Source organism: Eupeodes corollae, chromosome 1, assembly GCF_945859685.1.
Source record: "Eupeodes corollae chromosome 1, idEupCoro1.1, whole genome shotgun sequence".
In the NCBI taxonomy this organism is placed as follows: domain Eukaryota; kingdom Metazoa; phylum Arthropoda; class Insecta; order Diptera; family Syrphidae; genus Eupeodes; species Eupeodes corollae.
The window spans coordinates 230,670,613-230,698,246 of NC_079147.1; the positions used below are offsets into that span (position 1 = coordinate 230,670,613).

Consider the following 27,634-nt stretch of genomic DNA (forward strand, 5'->3'; position numbering starts at 1 on the left):
GAATTCGGTTTGTTTTTTATTTGCCATTATTTTGACGTCTGCAAATAACCAACTTTTCACAATACCTTTCTCTTGAGGTCAACCGATGCACGGTGTTTAACTTCCCAGTATTAAACTAAACTTGCAGAAATAAATAATCACGTACTAACACAAAACTGGTCCTCATTTTCTTCTCTGACGATTTAAATTTCATAGTAATTCACGTGGGTTACTTATTTTCTGTTAGATGGAGCCACAGTATAAGGAAAACAATAGATTTGCTCGTCTGAACGTAGTCACTTTCATTAACAAATTCCTTACATTTCTCTATGTTGTCAGCATTGTAAATTTTACCATTTTTGTTGTACTTTTCATTTTATTGTAGAATAGAATTCTCAAATCTCATTTATCTGAACTTTTAGAGTAGAGTAGAGCCAGACCTGAAGAAATCTCGTTTTTGGTGTCGTTTCGTTGTTCTGGTTTTGCGCAAAGAGCTTCTCGTTTTATTTATCCAAAAACTTCCAGCAAATATTGTACATTCATACTTATCAAAATTAATATTCAACACAAATTAATTTATTTCCATTTATTCAGATAAAAGGACCATAAAACGTGGAGCTTGCTATATTTATGTGAACTGCATCAAATCTCGGAATATACATGCCGGAGAAAATGAACAGACGCATGGTTGGTAAACATTAAATTCTTCTGTTTATTTTCAAGCGAAATCTTGCATTTTTAGTTTGTTTATGTCTCCTAAATAAGAATGCCTGGTTATTGATTGCATTTCGATTGGTTTAAGCCAAGAGGGGAATGTGTTATTGATCAAATAACTTAGTTTTTATTCGACTTGTAGTGTCCTTAGTTTAGTATTTTGATTTGTAGCAAGTCTGACTATTCTTGCATACATATCTATCTCATTTATTAAATAGATAAAACAAAAATTAAACTTGAGCAATATGCAAATCGTTTCTAACCTTTCTCAATTTTTGCAGACACCGCGCAGTGCTAGTCGAAGCATCAGCAGATCACCTGTAAGGAGGAATGGGAGGAGGTAAATATATATATTTATGTCGTTTTCATTAATTAAATTAGGTTCTAATTCTAAGACAAATTGTTTACTTAAAGGCAATTGCAAATTGTGTATGATATAAATTTTATAAATGGTCTACAGTGAGACGGGTACAAATTTGTTTGTTGTTTATAGCAAGTAAACAAACTAGAAGTTTCTGTTATCAAAAATATCAGCAGGTTATCCCGTAGCTTAGCTACCGATAGAGTAGTTGTCCCGTCAGGTTAAAAATGCAATTTTCTCTCAGCCTAGGTTGATGGATCTTAGCTTTAATTATTAATGTCCAGCCCGTAAGTTTCAATTTCAATTATACAGTGCTGGAAATTGACTTATTCCCATATGCCAACATTATTAATTCATTCTGTTAAACAAAAAAAACGATATTTTTTTTTATCTCAGCCATAACTTGGAGGATTTTATGTTCTTAAGTGCTCAAGGCATAAAGGTTTATCTGCATAGACATGGTCTTTCGCGTAGCCCCACAAAAAAAGTCCAGCGTTGTCAAACCGCATGATTCTGGAGGCCAGTTGATATCGCCATGAAGAGAAATCACGCGGCCATTAAATGTTTCTAGCAATAAAGCCATATTCACTCGAGTTGTGTGGTGTGTGGCACCGTCTTGTTGAAAACACTTATTCTCCAAGTCGTATTCTACAATAGCAGCAAAAAAAGAATTCACGGTAACAGTTCGTTTTCGAAGAAGTAAGGTCCAATCACACCTCCGCCGGACCCAAAGTGGAGCAAACAGTGAATTTTTTGTGGATGTAATGGCTTCTCTTCAATTATTTGAGAATTCTCATGACTATCCAACAAACAGTCAGGAACGTGCTTCGTCGCTGAAAAAAATTTTGTTCGAAAAACAGCTGTCCACCGCCTGTTGTATCTATGACGTTGTGAATTGTCAGATGGCTTCAGTTATTGTGTGAGTTGGACTTTATATGGATGCAGGTGTAGATTCAAATATAAAATACACCATAATGTGCCGGAAGACAGTCCTAATTCCTGAGAACGACGATGAATCAACACATTAGGGTCGTCGACAACACTTCCATTTATAGCAGCTATATTTTCAGTGGTACGAGCGATACGATGATGCACAGGCCTGTAACATCCAATAACCAATCCAGTCTCTTCAAATTTCTTCACAATTGCTTGCGTAGTTGGACGATTATGTAAACCATACTCTCCTCTTAAAGCACGATATGTAGCTGTAGCAGAATCACCATTTTTGTCGTAGGTTTAACCAATTTGTATGCGTTGTGCGATAGTTAAGCGATCCATTTTCTTAAATTTCAGACTTTCAACTCAAATAAAAAATTGGTTTAACAGATTGGTTTGTCGGATATCAAATTCCAACTCTATACATTTGTAATCGCAAAACGGACAAAAAAAAATAAAATAGGAAGAAAACCAAGCCCTAGTGACTTAAAACTATCAACCATTCCTTGCCCATTGTGTGCGTAATTTCAGAGATGAAGGGGACCTGAATCCGAATGGATAATTTAAGAAAGCACTTTTTATAGGTCCGCCAAATAACTTCTTTTTTTTTGAAAACGCTATAAAAACATCGAGTGTAGCTTCGGCTGTGTGGCACGTAGCAACTGCAATGTCCTGTGAACAAAAATTCGTTCAACAGACCCCATAACGATCACCATTGACTGTAACGGCCTTTCTTTGCTCAGTTTCGAAAAAAAAATGGCCCAATTATGCCTCTGGACCAAAATCCGCACCAAACAGTGACTCGTTTTGGGTGTATCGGCTTTTCAATCCAAGATCAAAATGAGCTTCATCTGAAAAGATGATTTTTTTTTGGCAAAATAGTCATCTTCTCTAAGCGTTGTTCCCAGCGTTTTTCAAGCATTTACACAACCATATTCGATCAGCGGAAAGATAAAACTAATTTTCTGTCAAATCAGACATGAGCTTATTGTTACCATTCACGAAATAAGCACTTGTTGGAAAAAACGTTAGATGGCGGACACTATATTTTTTAAATGCTACAGAATAGAAGGTCCCTCTAAGCAAATCAATTCTAATTTAGATTCTATACCAAAGTTATTTCCGATTCTTCTTTTTTGAACTGGAATAGAATTCAGGTAAAACAAACTTTTTTTAAACGAGCTCTTGTAATTCTTAAAAACAGCAAACAACCAAAAGAATAAAAATGGACAGCGTTGCAATATTGAAACAAAAGGAGTAAAATTATCGAAAAGGAAGTAGAGATCCCAGTATTGGCACATAAGGGTGGTTGAGAATTGTAAGTCACTAGGCCCTAGTTCTCAACGTACCGTTGACTGTAGAGAAACGACCAACGTAATGGATTTGAACGAAAAGAGGTTTTCATTTAGTTTTTAATATAGTAAAATATTTTTTCTTTCCTAGCTAATATGTTTTTTTTTTTTAAATCTGTTTCTGGCCATCCAATAGCTATTAGTATTTCCAGGTCAAATGATTCAGCCACCTTGGTGGCCAATGGAGTAAGAGATTTTTGTCTAGACGTATCGGCATCGTTTCCCGATAATTGATCCGAAAATACAGTTTCTATTTAAGGTTTCTCTTCCATTATTTGATGTCTCCCCCTTTAAGATCTTGGGATAAGCCTTTCTACATTTTGTGTGGTGTTTATCTCGTTTCTAGGCCTTTTATCCCCTTGGCTTGGTGTTTAATATTTTTGTCAAATGCAATAAGTTAAGTAAATTGTTGAGTAATCAATTTAAATGAAATCATTCAATTTAATTACATTTTCGATGCAGACAAATATATTTAAATTTTTGTAGCAAAAACATTTGATATCGTTTTCGAACATTTTCTTTTGTTTTTTAAAAACAGAAACGGACAACCGCGTTAGTTTTGCTAGTTGTAAAATAAAGCTCTAGCATATAATGTCCTATTCCAATATTCCACATAGCAACTATATAAATTTAAAAATGCATAGCCTACTAGGCTTTAGAGTGATTAAATTTGAAATACAGATTGTTGTTGTTTTCGGCCTGAGTTGTTTTACATAAGTATTGATTTTTTCAGCTTCTTAACTCTGTCTTATTGTTTTACAGACTTAACAGACAAATTTGCAAGGATGTATGCAAAATGTTCGTCTTTATTTTGGTCAGGTCCGGTTCGATAATCTTTAATGTTGATCATCTCTTCTATAGAAATTGGATCTGGATAGTGGATTTATTAATTTGCCGCCTGTCAAACGTTTTTCGACATCATGCATAGAGCGTATTCAATTGGAGTGGGATTCATTATTTGGAATAGAATTCGGCTCCATTGTAGGATCTTCTTGTTCTTTTGGTTTTCAATCAAACGTAAGAATAAAATAAACGTTTGCATTACATCGGATTTCGATAGCAAATAACCACAACAACTTTATATAAAAAGTATCCAAAAATGTCAGAAGATAATATTGGCCAAGTGACTTCTGTTCCATTGTTCCACAGATATCAGATTGAAAAAGCTCTAGAACAGGGGGCAGCAAGTAGTTTGAAGTGGTTTTTTTTTTATATTGCTTCATTTAAGTAACTGTAATAGTAATGAAGTTCATGATAAAAATTACAACGATGTTCTTGAGGCAGTTTTTTATTGTTTGGTCTGATAATCTCGAACGATATTAGTTCTTAAAAAAAATGTATTTTTGAGAAAGACGATTCGCATACATATGTTTATATGTCGAGCCAATCATGTTTGCCCAGTTAATAGCTAGTTTTTTGTAATTTTTATATTTTTCTGGAACATGCTTATCCCAAAATTCTTCAGTGCAGTGACTTCATAAGACAATTTAAGCAATTGAATAGCTTCCCAATTTCTGCAAAATCTTGGAATCTCACAGCAAATTCGCTTTTAAGATTGGATAGAAAGTTTAAAAGTACTGCAATGTCTTCTTCAGAGTTCTTCTTTTTATATTCAAGAATCGTAGGGAAATTAATAAATTGTATTTTTAGCAATATCTGTTTCGAAAACATCCAGTTTACGACGAAAAGCGGATGCGCATTATATTAAGTCACATATAAATTTCCCATTTCCTTGTAACTGGAAGTTAAGCTCATTTTAAAATTTCAGAACATCTTTTAGGTAAGCCAAAGCTAGTACAATTGCGCTCTTTTGTTATGAACTACAAGTGCTTCCTTGCTTCCGTAGTATCCAAGGTTTGCAAGAAGGAGATAACTTGCTCTTAAATCCTGCAGAAACGTTCAATAACATGACCTTTACTTAGCCAACGAATATTGTTCTGTTGCAGTAAATCCGAATACGCCGTTTCACATTCAGAAAGAAACTCTTTATTCTGGAAACGTTTTTAAACACGAAAAATTATGAAAAAAATCGATATCGAACGAAAGCTCCGTAATTAGATCAAACAATAAGACTGACAACCGATTAGAGAGAATTTTACTTACAAAAGCGATTATTTACATTTTGTATGTCAATTTAGTTTATTTGTCTGTAAATACCTGTTTAGCCATTATATTTAAAACTGCGTAAAGGAGTTGCAAACGCATTTGTTTGATGCTTTCTTTATCCTTTTCATGACTAACGTTCCCAGTCTTTGATACCATAACTCAAAGAAAATCTTATCTCCATTATCATGTTTATTAAAATTTTTCACTTGCTTTGGAATATCGAGTTAGAACTTATCATAAAGTTTATTCAAACACGCAACCAAAATTCTTTACTTCCAAATTTTGCATTTATCATCTTGAAATCTAACAATCATGGTGTTTTTAGTCATTTGCATGATAGAACTTCATTTATGGTAGGTAAGGTTAGGTTATAGTGGATGTCTAAGATGGAAACGGACACACTTAGGCCAGTTTAATGGCCCATTGTGATACCACATGAATCTTGAGGCTTCCACCTAAGCTCCATGGAACCAGCTTGAGTCCCTTACGAAACGTGAGAGGCTGATTATACCGATATGATTTAGATCGTTAAAGAAGAATTCTCGCGTTTTCGAGCTGGAGCAGGGCATGTGCAGAGAAGATGAAGAATCGTTTCTTACTATATGAGAGTCATTTGAGAATACGCCTAGTCTCGTGGCGTGCTTTCCTATTAGACAGTGTCCGGTTATGACACCTATTATCGAGCTTATATGCGATCTGCTTAGAGAGAGCAAGCACCTTGAACGTTTTATATCCAGTGTTGGCCAGATGTTTTTTGTGACTTGGCACGTGGTGATGTTGTTCCACCTGGTGCCTGCCCTACTCACAGCGTCTTACATTAGCAGCAGTTTACAAGTAGCGATTGGTATGCCAGTACTTGCCAAACGTGGTAGGATGGGCTGTACTGTACCGTTCCTGGTGAGTTCATCTGCCTTACAGTTACCTGGAATGTCTATGGCCCGGCACCCAGCAAAGGTGAATATTAAACTCCATTAGAGATGATCGACAGTTATGGACTGTTTTAGAGTTTGTAGAGACAGAGTCCAGAGATTTGATAGCGGCCTGGCTATCAGAGAAAATACGGATATTAGATGTTGATATCACGTTTTCTTTGAGCCAAGACAAGACTTCTTTAATCGCCAAAAGTTCCGCCTGGAACACGCTACAATGATTGGGAAGGCGGAATGAGAGACTTAATTTCAGTCGTTCAGAATACACACCTCCACCAACCCCTTCTTTTGTTTTTGACCCATCTGTGTAAAATGGATTGACTCATCCTCCAAAAATGTTCTATCCTCTTTTGTAATTCGGCTGGTCCTGCAGCTTTAAATGGTTTGAAGCTGTTGAGAGCCCATTGTAGGTTATCCTTTGTGATCAGACGTTGTGGATATGTTGTATTTGAACTTGAACGTATATAACTGTTGCAAGTTTCGGTAAGAGAACTACCAGGAAAGTGAGTGTCCAATAGTAAGTTCAGCGATTCATTACTTGAATTTGTCCAGAAGCCGTCGGTATTTTTCAAGCAGCTTGGCATATCTGGATTAGTTGAAAGAATTTTCCATAACCTAGAGGCTTCAGAAGTTTCTTCTATCATGCCACAGAAGGATCGCCAAGAAGATCGCTTGGATTTCCTTATAGTACGTTTCCACCAAAAAATAATCCGAGATTTAAGGCAAATGATTTAAAATAAATCATGAGGTGTTTCCACCAAAGAAAAGGAGATTAATTTGACGTTGTCATAACAACCAATCGTAATTAGTTTTATTTTATTCTTGTACCTATGTATGTATTTATTATTTTTGTATACTTACATTTTATTTCGTTTTTGATTTCTTTCGTTTTCGTTTTTGAGTTTTTTATTGTTTATTGTCGGTTCAACAATTTTTCTCCGAAACAAAAGTTTGTTTGATTTGACAAACTAATGTTTCCAAGTAGATTTCAATGAGTTTTATTTGAAATCTTCATTTGAGGAGATTAAAATTTCTATTGTAAATCTGTGAGATTTCAAGGAGATTTGTGACAAATCTAGCTAAATCTCGGTTTAGTGCCCGGTGGAAACGTAGTATTAGTGCCTTCTTGTAGATTCTTAGGGATTCTTTGTAGGAGTCCGAATGAAAGGCTAGTCTTGCAGCTTTGGCCCCGTTGAAAAGTTTCCTGCATTCCTTCCTGAGCGAGTCAAGCTCTGAGGCTCACCATTGTGGTTTCCTCTTATGTGTATAAGTGGACAAGCAATTTCTAGCGATTTGTTCATAGCTGAGGTAAGGTCATTGACTTTGTTGTCAAGTTCATTAGCGTAAGAGGAAGGACTAGATAGTCCAGGTTCTAGTAAACTCTGTAATGAGTTCCTGTTTGAAGCCCAGTCAGTTTTCCGATAGTTTCGAAAAGTCAATGGACTCGGGTTATCATCCACATTTATATTGAACTGGATATATCTATGATCAGAGAACGAGTGTTCTTTGGATACTTTCCAGTCCAAGATCATATGGTGTATACTATCTGAGACAAGAGTTATGTCTAAGACTTCTTGTCGAGTTTTAGTTATGAAGGTTGGTTCATTTCCAACATTACTTACTAAGTTACTAAGAGGTTAGTACCAAGAATATAATCAAAAAGAGACTCACCTCTGTCGTTGATATTCGTACTGCCCCATACAGTATGATGAGCGTTGGCATCGCTCCCAATAATTAGGCGGATCCTTTGCCTTTCCGTTTCAGCGACGACTTTCTCCAGGGTTTTTCCAGGGAGAGGGCCAAGGTGGTCATGCCCAAAATACGCCGACACCAGCCAGAAACTTCCTTTGGTTGTTTCCAGCCTAGCTAGGGTGGTATCTTTGTCACTGAAACGATGGAGTAAAAATACATTAATGCTACGTTTCACTAGTATGCAAGATCTAGGTTCACCTTTATCTGTCACACAAAGTGTGTAGTATCATTTATGGTAACAGTCTTCAACTTTCCCTTTAAAAATATCGAAAGCGACTTCTCCTTTTGCTTCTACGTCCAAATTTTAAGCAGTAGCAATGATTACTCTTTCCTTCTTGACTTTAGTTACAGTGTATCAATTTCATATTCGTACCCCTTCAATAAAAAGTTTGAATGTTTTCCTCATCCAAAATGACTTCAGATACAAAAGTAATAAAAATGTGCAATTTAAGTTAGTTCATTGTTGATATATTTTATAGAATTTGTATAGCTGGTACAATTCATACTTCTTGAAATATTTAAAGAAAAGAAAAAACTACAGTAATACTAATACTGGGTCAATTTCGTATTCGTACCCTGTTTTAATCAGTAAAAAAAATGACTTTAATATCTTGAGGCATAAACGTTGAAAGTAATTACAGCTTTCAATCGTCTTGGCATTGACCTTACCAATTTTTCAGTTGTTTCCGATGTTGAGTCCATTCATAGAAAATTTTCTCTTTAAGTTAGTTTTTGCTCTTAATGGTGCATTTGCGGATTCTGCGGTCAAGTTCGTCCCATAAGTTAGTTTTTGCTCTTAATGGTGCATTTGCGGATTCTGCGGTCCAGTTCGTCCCATAAATTCTCTACCGGGTTAATGTCTGGTGATTGTGGAGGGTTTTCCAAAACCTTACTGCAATTATTCTTTGGGTCGTTATCCTAATAAAAAGTTAAATTGTTTTCTAGACCCATTTGTGCAGCACTATCTTTAAAATTGGTTTTCAGGATATCGATGTACATCTTGGGATCCATAATTCCAGTTGCTAAAAAACAACTACACACCATCACCGATTCACCACCATGTTCAACGGTTCCTCGAGTGTTTTGCGGATTTCAGTATTAAGCTTGCGCCAAACCCTTTGTCTGCCATAGGAGCCATGAATATTGAACTTTGACTTATCTGTTAAAATAACCGTTTTCTAGAAGTGAAAGTCTTTTGCTTGGTATTCTTTGGCAAATTCAAGCCGTTTAAGTCTGTTGATATGACTAATAAATGCTTTTTTGCTGTTCCCCTATACAATTCCGCAACGTTTCTGTGCGAAATTGTTTTAACAGGGATTGGCGAGGGTTCTGTGCCAATTTTGATGCACTTATCTTTGGATTTTATTTATTTCATGCCCAATTATCCTCTTGTCATGCGTGTTGAAAATACTTCTTGTCGTATAGCGAGGCAAGTTTTCAATCCTTTTTTCATTGACAACTTAAGATGAAATCTGTTCTGCTTGGCTACTTAGAACTAAACGTACGAATACAAAATTGATCTAGTTTTATAGTAATTTTTATCATTTTAGCATTTACTTAGTAAATGAGTTTTACCAACTAAGAAAATTTGATAAAATATATCAACCATGAATGCACACTTAACCTTCAGGTGGTATTAATGTCCTACATCAAGCCATTTAGGATCAGGAGAACATTAAAAGTTTTATTAGAAGGGGTACTAAATTGAAATTGATACACTGTATATTTTCTAACTAATCTTATCGTGTTTTTCTGAAGCTCCCGAGTCAATGAACCATTAATGGGTTATCTTAGCATTTAAATTTGTTATAAAATCGAAAAGACACTGGTTCTCCGTGACTCTCTTTAGTTTTACATTTATTCCAACAATTTTTTTTCGTAATGCCCTGTGTTTACATTACAAACATTTGAATTCAATGGCTTGATGTTGACTATGAAATGAAATGACTCTAAATTTCTTAAATTCTAACCAAAGAATACGATTGGACCTTCACCGGACTTACAGGCATAATCTTTTATTCGTATTAAAAATTTTGTTTTTATTGAATTTATATTTATTTGGACTGCAGACTTTGCAAACCCATGTTCATTTGCTTCCGTTGATCACCTAGCCCGACTAACAGCTATGAGTGAGTCCATTCGCCTGACACAAGCATTACAACTGAATTCAATTTATGTGCTTTAGTGATGACTCTGATTATATAAGCATATACATAATCACAAGATATTCTTATAACGTCTTTAACAAATATATTTTTCGTTTAAGACCATAAGCAAAAGCAGCTTCTAAACTAACTATATATATAAACATCCATCGCATTAATTTCGGTCTTGACTTGAACGAAATTTATTGGTTCAATTAATAATATTCTTCAAGTACATTTCCAACAATAATCTTCCTTTATTTGGCCAACCGTTCAAGAAACTGATGCTGCCATATAATTTGTCTTTTCTTTAATAATGTACAGGCTCAGATTTAGTGAAGTAAGCTATTGTTCTGAAGAGGTGTTCTTCAACGCTGGCAAAACCACTACGTAAGCTTTTTCATCTGTCCTACTACTCAGGTCTCGTTCCGAGCGGATGGAAAACGGCATTTGTCCAGCCTATTCCCAAAAAAGGCGAATTTTCCTGACTCTAACTACCGAACGATTGCACTTACGTCCCTTCTTTCCAAGGTCATGGAAACGCTGATTAATTATCAGCTCAAGAAATATCTTGAAGATCGAAAGCTTCTTAATGACCGGCAATACGGCTTTCGTAGCAATAGGTCCACTGGTGATCCCATGGTTCATCTAACGGAACAGTGGAGCCAAACTTTAAGATTATTGCACTTGATATTTCAAAAGCATTTGCTAGGGTTTGGCATCAGGCTCTCTTATCGAAAATTTGTGCTTTCGGTTTGCATGAATCCCTCCTTCATTGGATTAGTAATTACCTTTCGGATCGTTCAATACAAGGAGTATTGGATGGAGTCAAGTCTGAAAACCATAAAATAAATGCTAGTGTGCCCCAGGGCTCTGTTTTATCTCCAACACTCTTTTTTTTTTATTAATGATCTTCTGTCTGCAACATCTAATCCAATTCATTGTATCGCTGACGATAGTACTCTTAGCTTTTCATATTCGTTTCCAGACTCACATCCCTCTTCTTCGGATGTGGAACTGCAACGACAAAATATGATAAGCTCAATAAATTCCGACCTAAACAGCATTGTTCAATGGGGATTAAAAAGCCGCGTGGAATTTAATGCTTCGAAAACACAATGCTGTCTTGTATCGTTAAAGCGAGATATACCCCCATTGCCATTATGCATGGATGGCACTTGCATCAGTGAGACTGAACACCTCGATATTCTCGGTATGTGTGTCACCAACCACCTCTTGTTGAATGATTACATACGCGATGTCGCCAAAAATGCCGCCAGGTGTTTCGGTTTTCTAAGGCGATGCAAGACATATTTCATCCCTTCTGATCTGGCTGTTATCTACAAGACTTACATACGTCCGAAGCTTGAGTATAACTTCCATCTCTGGGCAGGTGCTCCTGCAACTTACTTAAGCCTCTTGGAAAGTATTGAACGTAGAGCATTTAAATTAATAGATGATAATATCATCAGAAGTTCATTTACTTCGCTTGAACATCGTCGTAAGGTCTCTTGTCTGACCCTTTTTTACCGTTATTTTAACGGCTTATGCTCTAGTGAAATAGCCAGTTTCATTCCACCCCTTCAACAGTTCAACCGTAATACTCGCGCTTCTAGGAATGCTCATCACATCAGTATACCCTCGAGCCCAACTTCGGTCGTACTGTCAAATACAGATTTTCGTTTTTTAGCCGTACTACGCGAATGTGGAATGCCTTACCACACTCTGTCTTTCCTAGTCATTGCAATATTCAGGAATTCAAAACCAATGTTCACCGACATCTCATTGTAAACCCTCTCTCCTCTTCCTAGTGCTCACACTGTGCCTCTGCATAATAAGGGTAGTAATATCCCCTTGAGTGTGTGTTTATTATAAAAAAAAAATCTAACTGAACAATTCGTAAGTAGTATTTTCTGTGTAAGCATTTACCTCGATAAAATCAGCGTAAGACATTATCTGGCTGAATCCGGGTAATATGGTTTATTCGAGGCTGGTTTCTGGTCATGTGTTAATTTATTATTTAAATTTTTGTTGATTCTGTTACCGCAATCTTTATAATGCACTTACCAAAAAAAAAATACTTTCATCAATTCAATTCCTTCGAGAATCTACAGTTTTTTGTATTGGAGTATGTTTACTTGCTTCAATCTTGTGTCTAATGGAAAGGATCTCATTTACTCTAGTTATAAGAATACCAATTCAAAACACCAATTTTGTTCCCTTAAAATCATTTTATAGTAAGTCTTTATTTGACTTTTGTCCAGTATTTCATTTATACAAAAATTGGTCACACGGCCAACCAAGTGTTATCCTGTCGTCTCAATATTTTAAAATTGCTTTAATGAATTTGGAGTTGAACACTTGACACATTGAGTATTCGAAAGGAATCATCGGTTATTTTCTATATTTCTTGATAACCAAAATATCTTAAACTACTATTACTGCTATTATATTTATAATTATTTGTGAACTGAAAGATAAATTTGGCTTCTTTTTATTTTAAGAAAAACACCAAGCTATTCACGAAGCCGGTCCAATTCACGAAGTCCACCACCACCGAGAAAGAACGGAGGTCGTCGGCGCACTAACAGTCGCAGTCGATCCAGGTTGGTATTATAATAAAAATATGCATGTGTATTTTCTTTTTTTTATGAAATGCTTCCTACACATTCACAGCCAACTTTGAATACTGAAAACTATTCAATTCAAGAACTCAACGTCAATTTTATAATTTCAAAATCTTACACAATCAAAATCAAGCAAATAAAACAAAACACACATTTTTGTCGAAGAAAAACATTTCAAAATTTAATTTTATATTCTTTCCCAAGGTCATTTTCACCCAGATATAGGCGCAGGTCGCGATCTCGGAGTCCCTATGGCTCAAAACAACAACGCCGCACAGGAACGCGGGTAATTAATTTAAAAACAAAAAATTTCAATATCCAAAACATATCTTGTAAAATGTATAACTTTTGTATTCTTTAACATTTTTTAGGACAAACCATTGCAAAGTAGATGCTTGGGAATTTTTGGATTGAGTATCCACACTGATGAACACAAAATTCGTGATTTATTTTCAAAATATGGGAGAATAGAACGCATTCAAGTTGTTTTGGATGCAAAGGTGAGTTTTTTTTAGTACAAACAAAACTATTCTTATACGAAAATTGCCAATTAAGCTTTCCAAAGTAAAACATTGTTAAGATGAAAAGTTTTACTAACTTATAATCGGCTATAAAAAAACTTGCAAAAATAAATGGATGGAAATGCTCTAAAACACAGTTTTCCATGAAAGGCTTTTTGTAACATTTAAAAATTAACACCCAAAGCACATTGTAAACTAATTGAATCTTTAAACACTTGAAGCATCTAGATTGAGGAAGGACTCAGTGACAATTTTTGTTATTTTATTTTCTTGAACTATAGAGAGTCTTAATTCTTTACTGCATGATTTTTGTTTTCTTCCTTCAAAAAGAAATGTGTGGAAGTAAATAGTATATAAAAGAATAGGTGTTAAGATACTGCAACATGAAATTTTGTATTCCTTATTTGGATGCAGCTTTCCCTAGAATAGAGGGTATCCTTATAAGTTGAAATTTGTTTGTGTACGTGGCATAAGTCTTTAGATATAGGGTACTTCAAATCAACTGAGGGCACCTATTGCTCAAGCTATCAAGATTCCGGATCTACAAAAGCCACGCATTTATATCTGCCATATCATGGACGTGGAGGAATGTGCTATACCGTTCCTCCCATGTACCGATTGTATGTAATCACTGCGTTTGGACATGGCTCATTTTATAAATATTCATGCGCATGCATGACGATTGTTTAGTCGGACGATAGTTCAGTTTGCTGTGTGATTTGGTGTCGTGTGCTAGTATTTTGAATATAGCGTCGTCCAAATCACAATTGTTAATTGTAGAAAGTCGGTCGGCTGTTGGATAGTCTGGGCGCTGTTCACTAACCAAGCTGTTTAGTTGGCTCATAGTGCGCACTTTCAGTCCAACCCGACCAATAAAAGGTTTGCAATCTGCGGGAGCCCAAAGGAATCCAATTAAAGTTCTCATACAAGGCTTAGTTCTTTGGTCTTATTTTAGACAAAAAACTAAGCTTTTGGTAATAAATGGGTCTTACAACCCCGAAGCACGCATTGGCTACACACATCGGTAATCAGACTGGTTTTAATGTGGCAGTATGGTGGACTGCTTCCGAAAAAGCTATAAACCATCCCGAATTGGAAACAATTCCCAACTTACATGTCATCAAGACAATTCAATCTCTGCATTTCCGTGGATTGGTGAAGGAACAGTTCGACTGGAGGCATTGCTACTGGCATTTGAAGGTATTGAATACCTCAGGACATACCTGCACTTTCCCCCAGAGATTTTCCCAGCAACATTGAAACGCCCCGCCAGGTCTGAGACTGTTCGTCCACGACCAACTGTTTCTGGTCCTCGTGGAGATTCCACAAAGACCGGCGAAGATCGTTCTGCATGCAGACGTGCCCCAGGCGGTGCTGAAAAGAAGGGAGACGTCGGAGCTGGAGCCGGAGATGTTGAATTCCGTGGTGGTTTGGGTCGTGGTTCTCGTCCACAATAGTTTTTTATGTTAAATCAATAAACAAACGTTAAATCAATAAACCGCAGCAAAATAAATAAAGTCCAAAGGTCACGACCCCATCTGCTGCAAGCTCTGCTATTCGCCTCAAGCCTTCGTCGCATTGGATTAACAACATTATCCACTCCGCAATTCTTAAGTATTTATAATCCATTCCAAAGAAGATAGACTATTCACCATCCCCCAACTGCAATTCGACAGAAACTTGCAGGTCTTTCTGGGAAAGGGAATTCCTTGAAGACGAGTCAGTCCACTTTTATACAGATGGATCAAAAACAAAAGAAGGGATTGATGGAGGAGTGTACTCTGAACGACTGAAATTAAGTCCCTCATTCCGCATTCCCAATTATTGTAGCGTGGTCCAGGCGGAACTTTTGGCGAAAAAAGAAGTCTTGTCCTGGCTTAAAGAAAACGTGATATCAACAACTGATATCCTATCATCTCAGATAGTCAGGCTGCTATTAAATCTCTGGACTCTGTCTCTGCAAACTATATAACAGTCTATAACTGCAGCCACTTTAACCTACCCTAACCAAGTTATTAATGAAATGTCAACTGTACATCATAAACTTCCGATTCATCTTTTTTTAAAAATCCGTCGAGGTGGTATGATATATGTTATTATGCTATACTGGAATATCGGTACAGCTGGAAGACTTTGACCTGAGACTGTAATATCGTCATCTGAAAAATCTTCGTCACTGATATTGTCAGAAAATCTTTCACACAGTCCTATGTGAATAAAGTGCCTCACACAACAAACTTCTCGGTCCGTAGCTAGAGTCTCCAGTTGCGCATCCCAAGTTGGGCGAAGTCACTTTCTACTTGTGCGCGCCACCAGATCCGCGGTCTTCCTCTACTGCACTATCCTGTGGACGTGGATTCAAAGACATTAGTTTATATGCGCCCTACGTAATCCAGCCATCTGAGTCGTTGGACTTTTATCCTTCTGGCTTAGTCAACGTCGCTTTACAGCCCGTACAACTCGTCGGTTCATCTTCTTGTCCACTCACCTTCTATGCATAAGGGGCCGTAGATCACGCAAAGAACTTTTCTCTCGAAATGAACCTAGGTGCTTTCATCCGCTTTTGTCATAGGCCATCCTTCCGCTTAGCAGGACGGAGATGATGGGCTTTATATAACTTTTTTAGCCCAAAGAAACAGCGGTTAGCAAGAGTAATTCTTCGTTTGATCTCAGGTGTTGTTTTCTGTGTTCAAAGTAACGTCTGTCTCCGGTGACGTTTTGACCGAGACGTCGGTGTTGTAGGTCATCTCTTGATGACAGCATGTACTTTGTTTTGCCTTCATTAACCGCTAAACACATTTTTCTACCTCCTCTGCCTAAATAGTCGCAAAAGCCCCATTTAAATCACGCTGAATTCTTCCGATTTTATTAATGGGTCAAATGCTTAAAGATGAGAAAGTTCTCAGAGTCACAGCTGTTGAGCTTGAACTAGCATGTGAGATCGATCGAGCAGACTCGGCGAGAACAAAATTGAAAAAAAATACTAAGAAAATGGGTCAAATATGAAGTTCCGCTTAAAAAGCAAAATAAATTTTAAAAAAAACTGGAAATAAGAAAATAATTCGTGGAGACTGGGGAAAAAAATTGCTTATTTTGATGCTTGAAAATTTTCCATCCGCGTTGCACGTAGACTGTACATTTATTGAGTAGTATCCTTTGCGGTTGACGTACTCCTCGTGGTGATAGAGTGGTTTCCTTATACGCACAATATGTGTACAATCTAGAGCAAGAAAAGGGTGTATTCATAAACGCAGAAAATCTGCGGTGGTACAATAGAATTTCTTTTCTGATGCATTTGTGAACGCACTCCCAATGTAGAATGTCTGCAGTAAACAAAAACGTCTGACTTAGTCCGATTTGTGTGTAAACAGAGTTCATAAACATCAGAATAAAATGGCGTCCTCCACAATGTAATTTTTTTTTTTCTTCTTTTCAGCATTGAATTTCATTTCCATGCTTATTCGCTTTGTAATTAAAAGTTTAATGTGGTTAGTTGTCCACACAGTACCTACAGTACTTTCATCATCCCCTTAAAAACAATAATTTAAATTATTTTTATCAAAAAATGATCCAAATATTTGCCATTGCTCACATTCTTTACGAGTCAGCGCCACTTCGTTCTTCTTCTTTTTGTAAACTAATAATTCCCGCTCTTTCTGCAGCCTGACGCTGACGACAGTCTGACTTTCATGAACGGTAGGTACTGCCGTTCGACTAGGTTAGTTCGATCGAAAATCTGACTATGAATGCAGATAACGCAGTTCTTAGTTAGGCTCATACTTACTGCTTCATAACCTTTGCGATTCTTCTATTTCTTCAGAAGTGTGTGTTAATATGATCCAATCAGTTGCACGGCTTGCAATTTTTGTTGCGACTTGCTTTACCACCCTAGATATCGTTGATTGATTGACACCATATCTTCACCAACACCGCTTTGAAATTCAGGATCTCCTACATAACGCAGGAAAATCCTCATTTTGTCTTGATGAGTCAAAGCACCACCGGGTGTTTCCAGGTTTGGGCTCAAGAACTCATCTATCAATAATTGCACACCTGTTTTATTAAATCTATACAATTTTTCAAAACCTTCACCAATTCGACATCTTCTATTTTTATAAACACGATTTGTTTGTTATTTTATTATTATTATTTATTTGTAAGAGAAAACCCATCCTCAACAATTTGTGAGATCGATCTCATAGAATCGAGCGTTTGCTAATCTTTTTGCATATCAAAACTAGAACTTTCTCACATAGCGCTTTCGTTGACAGATAGATCTCAACACTTTGAGTTCGAACTCAAAGCTTAAGATCGATCTCGGTCTCTTTATTTTTGTTGCATCACTCTAGGAAAGTTCTCAGACAATTAAGCAATGCCAGTCATTTTACAGATTCTACTTTTTGTCCTACAGAAACTGTGTCTTAAGAGCTCAAGTTATACTTAAGCAAGTTTCGTTTCAGCAAATGACCCTAAGATTGTTTACCATGTAGCCTCTCTTCTCACTCTACACTTTTTACTAGTTTTATAACATAAGAAATATCATAGAAAGGATATAATTCATAATTTTTAAAATTTACTTTTAGACTGGACGATCTAGAGGGTTCTGTTTTGTTTACTTTGATGACTTAAAAGACGCTAAGGTCGCAAAAGATGGTACTAATGGTCTAGAAATTGATGGCCGACGTATTAGAGTAGATTATTCAATAACACAGAGACCTCACACTCCAACACCAGGTGTTTATATGGGTCAACCGACGCGGTAAGTTAGCATAAATGTTTTTGTTTACATCCAAAAATTACTAGCGTCAAGTCTACAACAAATTTACGAACCTTCAATATTTCTATGTTTGCTTATTACATTTCTAAAACGTTACAGAGCCTACAAGGAAAGAGAATACCATGACCGTTACAGAGAAGATTACCGTAGTAACAAACGACAATCGGGATCACCTTATCGTGACAGAAGACGTCAATACGAGCGCAGCCGAAGCAGATCTTATTCAGCACGTAAGAAATTTTACTTCCAACAAAATCTTAACATATGATTATAACTATAATACTATAATTTCAGGACGCTCCCGCTATTAAAAAATGTTTACTTAATAGAACAACCTTATCATTTACTTTTAGTTTATTTCAAACAAGGACTTTAAATTATCTTATTAGTTTTTTTTTATTAATATTATTATTATTTTTGCGTTAGAAACGAATGAATTGGTGTAATTTTTATTTTATTTTATTTTCCTTGCAATAACTACGTTTGTGTTTAGTTTAAGTTTTCTTTTATTAATTTAATCAGTTTATAATCTCCATCCATTTCTTCCTAATCTTAAAGAGACGGAGTAAAAAATTGAAAACAAAAATAATGGGAACCATTAACCGAATTTCTTTCAACAATATTTTATTTTTTTTATTTCAATTTGTCTGAAAAGAAAATTAGTAATGCTAATGTGCATTATTTTTATATCAAATGCCTAAACGCGAACTTGAACGTAAATCATTAATCCATGCCTCTTACAGCACGGCAGTAAGTCGTCTATTTGTTTGTGCATTTGGCCGTGTTTATTTTTGTATTTTAAAATAAAAACAAACAAACTTTATTGTAAAATAATATTAATAAAAATTTCAAAATTAGAATAATTATAATAAATTTGGTCATTTGCTTTTACTTTAGTGATGTATTAATTTGTTGTCGTTGTGGATGATGATGTTGGTTGTCGTGATGTCTTATATGCTATTTCTAGAGTTCCTTGTATTGTTTGCATATCGGTTTCAATACTGCGTGCCCAGTTTTCAACATCGCCCAGCTCCTTAAATTGGAAAAACGTTGTCATTTTATTTATTTTTTATATTTAAAAGTAAAAGGACTTTAGTCTTAAAATTACTTAATAATAGTAAAAATAAAACTGGAAGGTTAAATAGTTCATGAAATTGAGAGATTCATCTAACTCTGAGCGTAGTATCTAACGTCACGAAAATCCCCACATTGGGGATAACACATTATTTAAGGATAGTATTTTACTCAACGGTTAATGAAATCAAAGCGATAGACACGTTTTAAGAAAAGTTCAGACCAAAACCCTTTTAAAATTTTTTTATCTAATGAAACTTTAAATATGTGTTGAATGTATAGTATAAAATAGGAATCCAAAGAGTTTACAAAATTTAATTTAAAAAAGTGCTTTTTGGACGATAGGGATAGTTGTTAAATTCTTATACATTTTTAAGGAAACGCCCGCTCCCTATCCAAAAATAGAAGTTTATTTTTAATTTGGTTGATTGATTGAATACTAAGAATAAAAAGAGGTGATTTAGATATCAAAAGTTAAAGGGGCCATTTTTCCGTTTCCCAATATTAGTACAAGCAAAGTCGGATCTTTCACTCTTGAAATACCAACAGTTTTTGAATATGAATGAATATTTTCACTGAACTCATCTGAGTCCAAATTGTTATCAATACAAAGAAGGTTACTTGAAATGTAGACCAGGCTGTACTTTTCTGTCTAGAACAGTCCAGCACAGCGTCAGTGAACACAGCTATTATTTCATTCTAGTTTCAATTTTAAGTTTTTTTCGAGATGTTTTTCGTTGATTTGGAGAGTGAAAGTGAAGGCGAAGAAGTGTTCTGTGGTAAAATCAATAGAAGATATTTAAGAGATAATAGCAACCCATTCGAATTGAGTGAAAATGAGTAAATATTCAAAAAGAAAAGAAAGATCATTACATTTGTAAAATAATTTTTTTAGCTTTGTGCAGCAGTTTAGAGTCAAAAAGGAATGTTTTCACACGATACTCAGCTCGTTAGATCTTCCAGAAGACAGAAGAAGAACATTAGTTCCACCAATTCCACAGCTTTGTGCAACATTAAATATCCAAGCCAGTGGAAGCTACCAACAAAATGTGTTGCTAAGTATGCACAGACAACAGTTTCCAAGTTCTTTCGCCGAACGTTGAGTTTAATGGAAAATAAGTTTTGTCCGCAATTGATTAAATTTGATAGCTCTTTTTTCCAATCTTAAAGATCTTTTTGTGGAGGACCCTCTGTGTTAAGGGATTGAATCAGTTTTTCCCAAAGCATATTGCTATTTTTCTTGCCTTGGGCAGTTTTAAGGATACCCCTCGGTGGGCATGTTAATAAACATAACTGTTGTATTGGGGGTTCTGAGAATCCTGAAGTAATTGAAGAGAGGTCATTTCACCCACAAAAGTAACTGTTAGGTGCGCTCTTTGGTGAGGAGGTGTGATTGGATCTTACTTCTTCGAAAACGAATGAAACTACTGTCACCGTCGATTCGGAGCGTTATGGTCTTATGATAAACAACTTCTTTTTAACTGATATTGAAGAATACGACTTGGAGAATATGTGATTTCATCAATACGGTGCCACATGAAACACAACTCGAGTGAATATGTCTTAATTGCAAGAGATATTTCCTGGCCGCGTAATTTCACAAAGGGCCACCTTTTTTTGTGGGCTGTGTTTATGCAGATAACAAACCTTTAACTCTTGATCACTTAAAAGCCAACATTCGTCAAGTTATGGCTGAGATACCGCCCAAGATGTGTCAAAAAGTAATCGAAAATTACCTCAAAAGAATCGAGGCTTGCAACAATTCGTGTGGTGGTCATTTTTTCACACATAACGTTCAAACTTTATAATAAAAAAGAAATATATTAAAAAATATATGTTAAAGCGGATCGCTTCACACGACCCCATCTGCGGCACTGGACACCCTACTCTACCTAAGACCTCTTGACATATTTAGCAAACAAATATCTGGAAGCTCTACTATTCGTCTTAAAGCTTCGTCGCAGTGGACTAACAACGTAATTCTTGGGTATTTAGAAATAATTCCAAAGCACACACTACACCATCCCCCAACTGCGATTCGACAGAAACTTCCAGATTTCTATAACTCCCAGATCTTTCTGGAAGGATAATGCATTCCTGAAAGACGAGTCAACCCTTTTTTTTTGCAGATGTTTCAAAAAGGAGAATTCTTCTTTATCGATCTAAATCATATCAGCATAATCAGCCTTTCACGTTTCGTAAGGGATTCGAACTGGTTCCAGCTTAGGAGGAAGCCTCAATATTCATGTGGTGTCACAATGGGCCATTAAACTGGCCTAAGTGTGTCCGTTTTCATAATTGACAGCCACTTTAACCTAACCTTACCTATGTGTTTTATTTTGGAAACCGCAAGATGGATAATCCCTGTATTAATTTAAAAACGAAATAAGCACGGTATCTTGAAAATCACGTTAGAATCTGTTAACAAATTATAATATCTTATTCAGCCCTCTTCTGCGTAAAACTCACAATAGGGGAAAAAGTATAGAAGTTAAATAAAATGTTCCGAGTATTGTTAAAGCCAATATTGAATCTGAGAACACTAAAGTTTTTTCAAATTCTCTGAATCAGTAAAATAATTATAAGTCAACGTTTTTGGGTTTTTGCGAGCTCTCGTTTCGGAAAAATTAGTCAAAAAGTAAAATTACAGAATTTCGACAAAGCCCGTCACAAATTATCTTTCGGTTGGTCTCTTTCCTCAACCAAGCCTCCAAACAAGATGAGGTTTTCAATATAATACAGAGCGTCGACCCGCCTATCAATTGATGCATGAAATAGGTTCTATAATTTGACTATAATTTTTTTTGATAGTCAAATTGACTATAATTTGAATTCCGTCTGTGTAAGATGATTCAACTCAATTCAATTCGATTGAATAATTTCAGATTCAAATTGTCAAAATTCGTTTTTGCTTTTTTGAAATTTTAAATTGATTCTTATAAAATGTCTAAATAAAAGTTTCAAATTGGCTGAATTTGATAAAATTCTTAACTTTCTTGCTTTTTTTCGAGTGTCATAAGCTTTGTCGGTCACAGAAATGTGTTTTTTAAAGAAACAATGTGAACTAAGAAAATTTTCCAGTCCTTTGTGTAAGCGTCTGGTAGCTCTATTCGGAATAAACATATATGTTTTCAAACGACTATCACATTTTTTTGTGACAGCTTTTTAGATATCAATTTGACTATCACTTTATGTAGATCAAATTCGATAATTTTGATTGTCATTTATCAACAATCATAGTTCATAGTTGCGAAGCACCAACAAGCTTCGGATACGGACGGATTTACTGTTGACAACCAACGCAAACGAATAAAGGACAACGAACTTCGGATATGCACGTGGAATGTTAGGTTCCTTAACAGACCACGTGCGGCCGAAGAATAAGCGGAGGCCCTAGACCACTTTAAAGCAGATATCACCACCATCCAGGAAATACGATGGGATGGGCCGGGCAAAAAGAGGATGAAAAACTGCGATATTTACTATGGTGACTGCTACCACGAAAACCAACAGCGCTTATTTGGATGCGGATTCGTCATTGGAGCCAGACTTAGGCAAGAAGTCTTGAGCTATAGGTGCATCAATGAGCGCCTCAAGACCATACGCATCAAGGCTAAATTCGGCAACATTAGCCTGATATGCGCGCACGCCCCCACAGAAGAGAAAGACGACAACACCAAAGATATGTTCTTCGAGCTCTTAGACAAAACATATGAGCAGTGCCCTAGCTACGATATTAAAATAGTCCTGGGCGATTTTAATGCCAAGCTAGGAAGGGAAGACATCTTTGGTGGAATAATCGGGAAGACCAGCCTGCACGACAACACTTCCGACAATGGATTCAGGCTCATAGATTTTGCTGCGGGGCGAAACGTCATGGTAGCCAGTACGCGTTTTCCACACCTCAACATCCACAAAGGAACTTGGACTTCTCCAGATCAATCTACCGTCAACCAGATTGACCATATTGCGATCGAAGCCAGACACGCTTCCAGCATCATGGATGTACGAACTTTCCGAGGAGCTAACATCGACTTGGACCACTACCTCGTTGTAGCCAAGAGAACACTTCGGATTTCCAGACCCAAGGCAAAACAGGGAGGTGCTGGGAGAAGGTCAGACGTCGAACGGCTACAATCGCCAGAGATCGCCAAATCCTCTTCCGACCGAGTTACAAGTAACCTCTCTCGAAGTTCTCTGCCACCAACACAATGTATTGAAAACCAGTGGCAACATTGCCAAGATGCAATCAGAGAACCAGCTTTTGATGTGCTGGGTTTCCAACAGCTACCAACAAGGAACCCCTGGTTTGATGAGGAATGTCGGCAGGCAAATGCAGCCAAACAACAGACACGCAAAGCGACGCTGCATAAAAGGACGAGAGCTGCTCATGACCTCTACGAGCAGAAGAGGCGAGAAGAACCGACTTCTTAGAAGGAAAAAGAGAGGGCATAAGAAGCGTCCGGTCGAAGATGTTGAGAGATTTAAAAGCAGGAATGAAGTTCGAAAGTTTTAAGAACAGGTGAAACGAAATTCACAGGTACTTAAACCTAGAATCGAAGGCTGCAAAGACGAAAGTGGAAACATCATAGTGGAACCGCAGTCAATGCTGAGGATATGGAAGGACCACTTCTGCGGACTGTATAACGGCGACGACAAACTGAATTCCGCTGTCAGGCAGGATGATCCATTCAACATAGACGACGAAAGCCAAAAATCCCTTCCCCCCGACTCAGACGAAGTAAAGATTGACATATCTAAGTTGAAGTCTAATAAAGCCGCTGGAGCGGATGGCTTGAATGCCGAGCTTTTTAAAGCAGCTGGAGATAAGTTGGTTAGGAGCATGCACCAACTTATCTGTAAGATATGGTCGGAAGAAAGCATGCCCGATGAATGGAACCTCAGTATTGTTTGCCAGATCCTGAAAAAAGGAATAGAGGAATCAGTCTACTTAACATCGCCTATAAAATCTTCGCTGCCGTAATATGTGAACGTCTAAAGCCCATCGTCAACAACCTGATAGGTCCTTATCAGTGTGGTTTTAGACCAGGAAAGTCCACAGTTCATCAAATATTCACATTACGGCATATCCGGAAAAAACCCAAGAACCCGAGCTGTATAGAGCCATGTCTAGTTTTGGCATCCCTGCCAAACTCGTCCGTTTGTGCAGGATGACCATGGAGAATTCACGCTGCTCCATAAAGGTTGGAAACAACTTAACGGAACCTTGAGATGTCAAAAAAGGTTTTTAGACAAGGTGATGCGCTGTCATGTGATTTTTTTAACATCGTGGAGGAGTGGAGGAGAAGATGGAACGACGAGCTGTACGGGCTGTACAGCGACGTAGACTTAGCTAGAAGGGTAAAAGTCCAACGACTAAGATGGCTGGGTTACGTAGAGTGCATAGAAACCAATGCTCCGGCCCGGAAAGTCTTCGATTCCACACCCACAGGACAGCGCAGTAGAGGAAGACTGCGGATCAGGTGGCGCGCACAAGTGGAAGGTGATCTTGCCCAACTTGGAGCGCGAAACTGGAGATATCTAGCTAGGGACCGATCTAGATGGAGAAGTTTGTTGGGAGAGGCCCTAGTTCACACAGGACTGTAGCACCACCTTAAATAAGTAAGTATTTATCAACAATCACCTTAGCCGATTCCACCCCAGGTGTACATCGAAGTGAACCCTACCCAGGGAGAAGATGAGCTTTTCGGGGTTATACATTTGACGTCATTCGATCTTATATTGAATTTAGTGTTAAACAATTTTTAATTTCGTTATGTTTTTCCCTAACTTAAAGAGCCTTATTGCGGAAACATTTGTGTTGACCCAGAATTTTAAAACCTCTTATAAGTTCCACCTTAACGAAATTTCACTTCTAATTGAAAATAAGATTTCTAACAACTAAGCAAACAGCAAAGTGTGAATACCAGTTTTAATGCGAACGAAATGATAGCTCTTAAAAGGGATAGTATCGAAAAACAATCATCATTTAAGGAAGGATTTTTGGTGTAGTTCTTCAGGGAAAAACTTATAATAGTCCAATTACTTTGTTATTCGAGTAGGAGAATCAGCCAACATAAGGGCCTTAATTTGCAGTCAACTTTAACCCTTGAACGTAAATTTTGACTAAGGCAACTAGTTAGTTTTTCAAGTGCCATGAATTTCAAATTTAGAAATTTACTTCACAAACCTCTACTTTAAGTTCATAGTATAAAAACTACCAAAAGTGTTATTGTCTACGAAACACTCCTTAGGTAAGCTACACTACAAGTTTATCTTGCATTTTGTACTGTAAAGAAATATTACTTATTTCTTTTCCACATTGACAAGGAACCCTTTTACAGAATCATTAAATGGAGACGTAGAGAAAAGAAATAAATCATAGAGTAAAAGTTCAGCTTTCAATTGGATAAAAAGACATAATCAACTGTCATTTTGGCAGAAGTAGACTTGACTTGATAGTTAGGGAGATTTTTCTTGACTAACCTCCAAAGTCAACTCTCCATTTAACTTGCCTTAATTGGTAGTTAATTTGTTGGCAGCTGGCCAATCAGATACTTGAAATTAGCCTTATTTTCAAGTCCCTTATGTTGTCTGAACCTGCCCATGAACATCGGACTCTTTTGTCGTATGGATGCTACTACATGTATGTATAAAAAGATATTGGCTATGGTGAAGCCTTATATAAGAACGCAGGTTAAAACTCTTCTTAAGCTTCCATAGATGAAAAAGCTATGATTTGCTCCTCTTGATTGTCAATATCTTCAATTCGTTGAAGTACCACAAACTTGGACAGCCCAAATCGTCTATTCCAGCACCTGATCTTTACTTTTTTTAACTTCCGATGAAAGCACAAGCGGATAGTTTATTTCTTTTACTAAATCTTAGCTTTTACTTAAAATTAGCTTTAGGTGTTCAAGATGTTCGTCAAGCAGTTGTTTAAGTGTTTTGATAGTGAAACATCTATAGATGTCGAGCATGTTCGTCAATGTTAACGCCCCTATTTGTTCTTTTTCTAGTAACTTAAGATTAAAAAAATGATAGGAAATTGTGAGAATCCGTAAGAAGCATTAAATCGGTAACTCTTTTAATTGTACAACTACCAAAAACAAGAAGGTACTTAGATAAATTATTCTAGTCATAAAAGCCTTAAGGATTTTTCAAATCTAGTTCCTTGCTTAAGCAAATCAAAGAGATAAAGGAATATTACAATTATTTAAAGGTCAAGAATTAGAAACCAGGATATGAAGCAACAAGTGAACATTTAACTCAGTTTCATACCTTCAAAGCACTGCTGAAATTATCGATTAGTTGCAGCCACTGATGGGTCTGTTTCGCAAAATTTGTAGCACCTACGTGTAACTGTTTTGCTTCTGCATCCAATCGTTTTTGATTAAGGTAAGCTTGAGCCACACTATAAAGTTTTTGATTAAAGATATTATAAACAATCAATTGTTATTAATTCAAGAAACAAACCCAACATTTAAATGATCTACAAGTGCTTGAGTAAGTTCATTAGAGGATTCAATAGCTTCCTTGCGACGAATTTCTAAATTGATTGAAAGATAATCATGGAAATTATAAATTAATATATTTATTGTAATTGCCTTGTTCTTCTTTGCGTTTTGCTTGTCTAGCTTGATGTTCTTTGACCATGGAATTAAGCATTGTTGCTTTGAAATAGTTTAATTAGTTATTGTATAGAAAATTGAAAGGAAACTTCTACTTCTCCTGATATATAATGTTGGGATTTTGTTTGATGAAGATGGTGATGATTTTTACTTATTTGAATAATAATGTATAAATATTTAAGTTTGTTTTATATTCAGGATAAGTCAAAAGCAGCTGATTTAAATAAGCAGCGATGTTATCTATGACCACGTTCGACAACAAATATTAGGCCTGTCGCACATTGAGCAATGTTTTTTTCGGCAACTTAAAGTCGATGAAACTTGTTCAACTTAACTAAAACTAAGTTGATTTCTATTGCGAACTCGTAAACTTTGCGCTTTCTTTTTTAATTCTTAACGATTTGAGTCGAATTTTTACAGAAGTATATCTTTAAATGGATGATGAAATTTGTAAAGTGAAAAATTAATTCGTTTGTATTGTAATTTGAGGAAAAATTCAAATTGATTGATTAATTAATTGATTGATTAATTAATTAATTAATACAATGAAATAAATCTCTGTAGAAAACAATACTAGTACTGATGGTTAGTGCGTTGGACTGTCATGCCAGTTGTCTTGGGTTCGATCCCTTTTTATGCCATCTAAAGTATTTTTCACGGGTACTGCCTCTTGAGACTGATTCGACTGAAATTTCCAGATTTATAAACCTCCCAGAGGATATGACATTCCT

At 36.4% G+C, this 27,634-nt stretch overlaps 2 protein-coding genes and 1 pseudogene across 2 annotated transcripts; 2 read left to right on the forward strand and 1 right to left on the reverse strand.

Moving 5' to 3' along the window:
• The first annotated feature begins 357 nt into the window (after positions 1-357).
• LOC129954116 (transformer-2 protein homolog alpha) lies at positions 358-19,089 on the forward strand. Its single transcript, XM_056067807.1, has 9 exons — positions 358-512; positions 574-666; positions 975-1,033; positions 12,778-12,879; positions 13,105-13,186; positions 13,272-13,400; positions 18,005-18,180; positions 18,298-18,428; positions 18,493-19,089. The coding sequence occupies exons 2-9, from the start codon at positions 640-642 to the stop codon at positions 18,507-18,509; spliced, it is 723 nt and encodes a 240-aa protein (XP_055923782.1). The 5' UTR covers positions 358-512; positions 574-639; the 3' UTR covers positions 18,510-19,089.
• LOC129941068 (40S ribosomal protein S10b-like) lies at positions 14,403-15,035 on the forward strand (annotated as a pseudogene).
• LOC129954117 (biogenesis of lysosome-related organelles complex 1 subunit 1) lies at positions 19,018-27,046 on the reverse strand. Its single transcript, XM_056067808.1, has 4 exons — positions 26,880-27,046; positions 26,749-26,821; positions 26,554-26,686; positions 19,018-19,231 (listed from the first exon to the last, which is right to left on the reverse strand). Exons 1-4 carry the CDS (start codon positions 26,938-26,940, stop codon positions 19,103-19,105), a joined length of 396 nt encoding a protein of 131 aa, XP_055923783.1. The 5' UTR covers positions 26,941-27,046; the 3' UTR covers positions 19,018-19,102.
• Between the last annotated feature and the right edge of the window lie 588 nt (positions 27,047-27,634).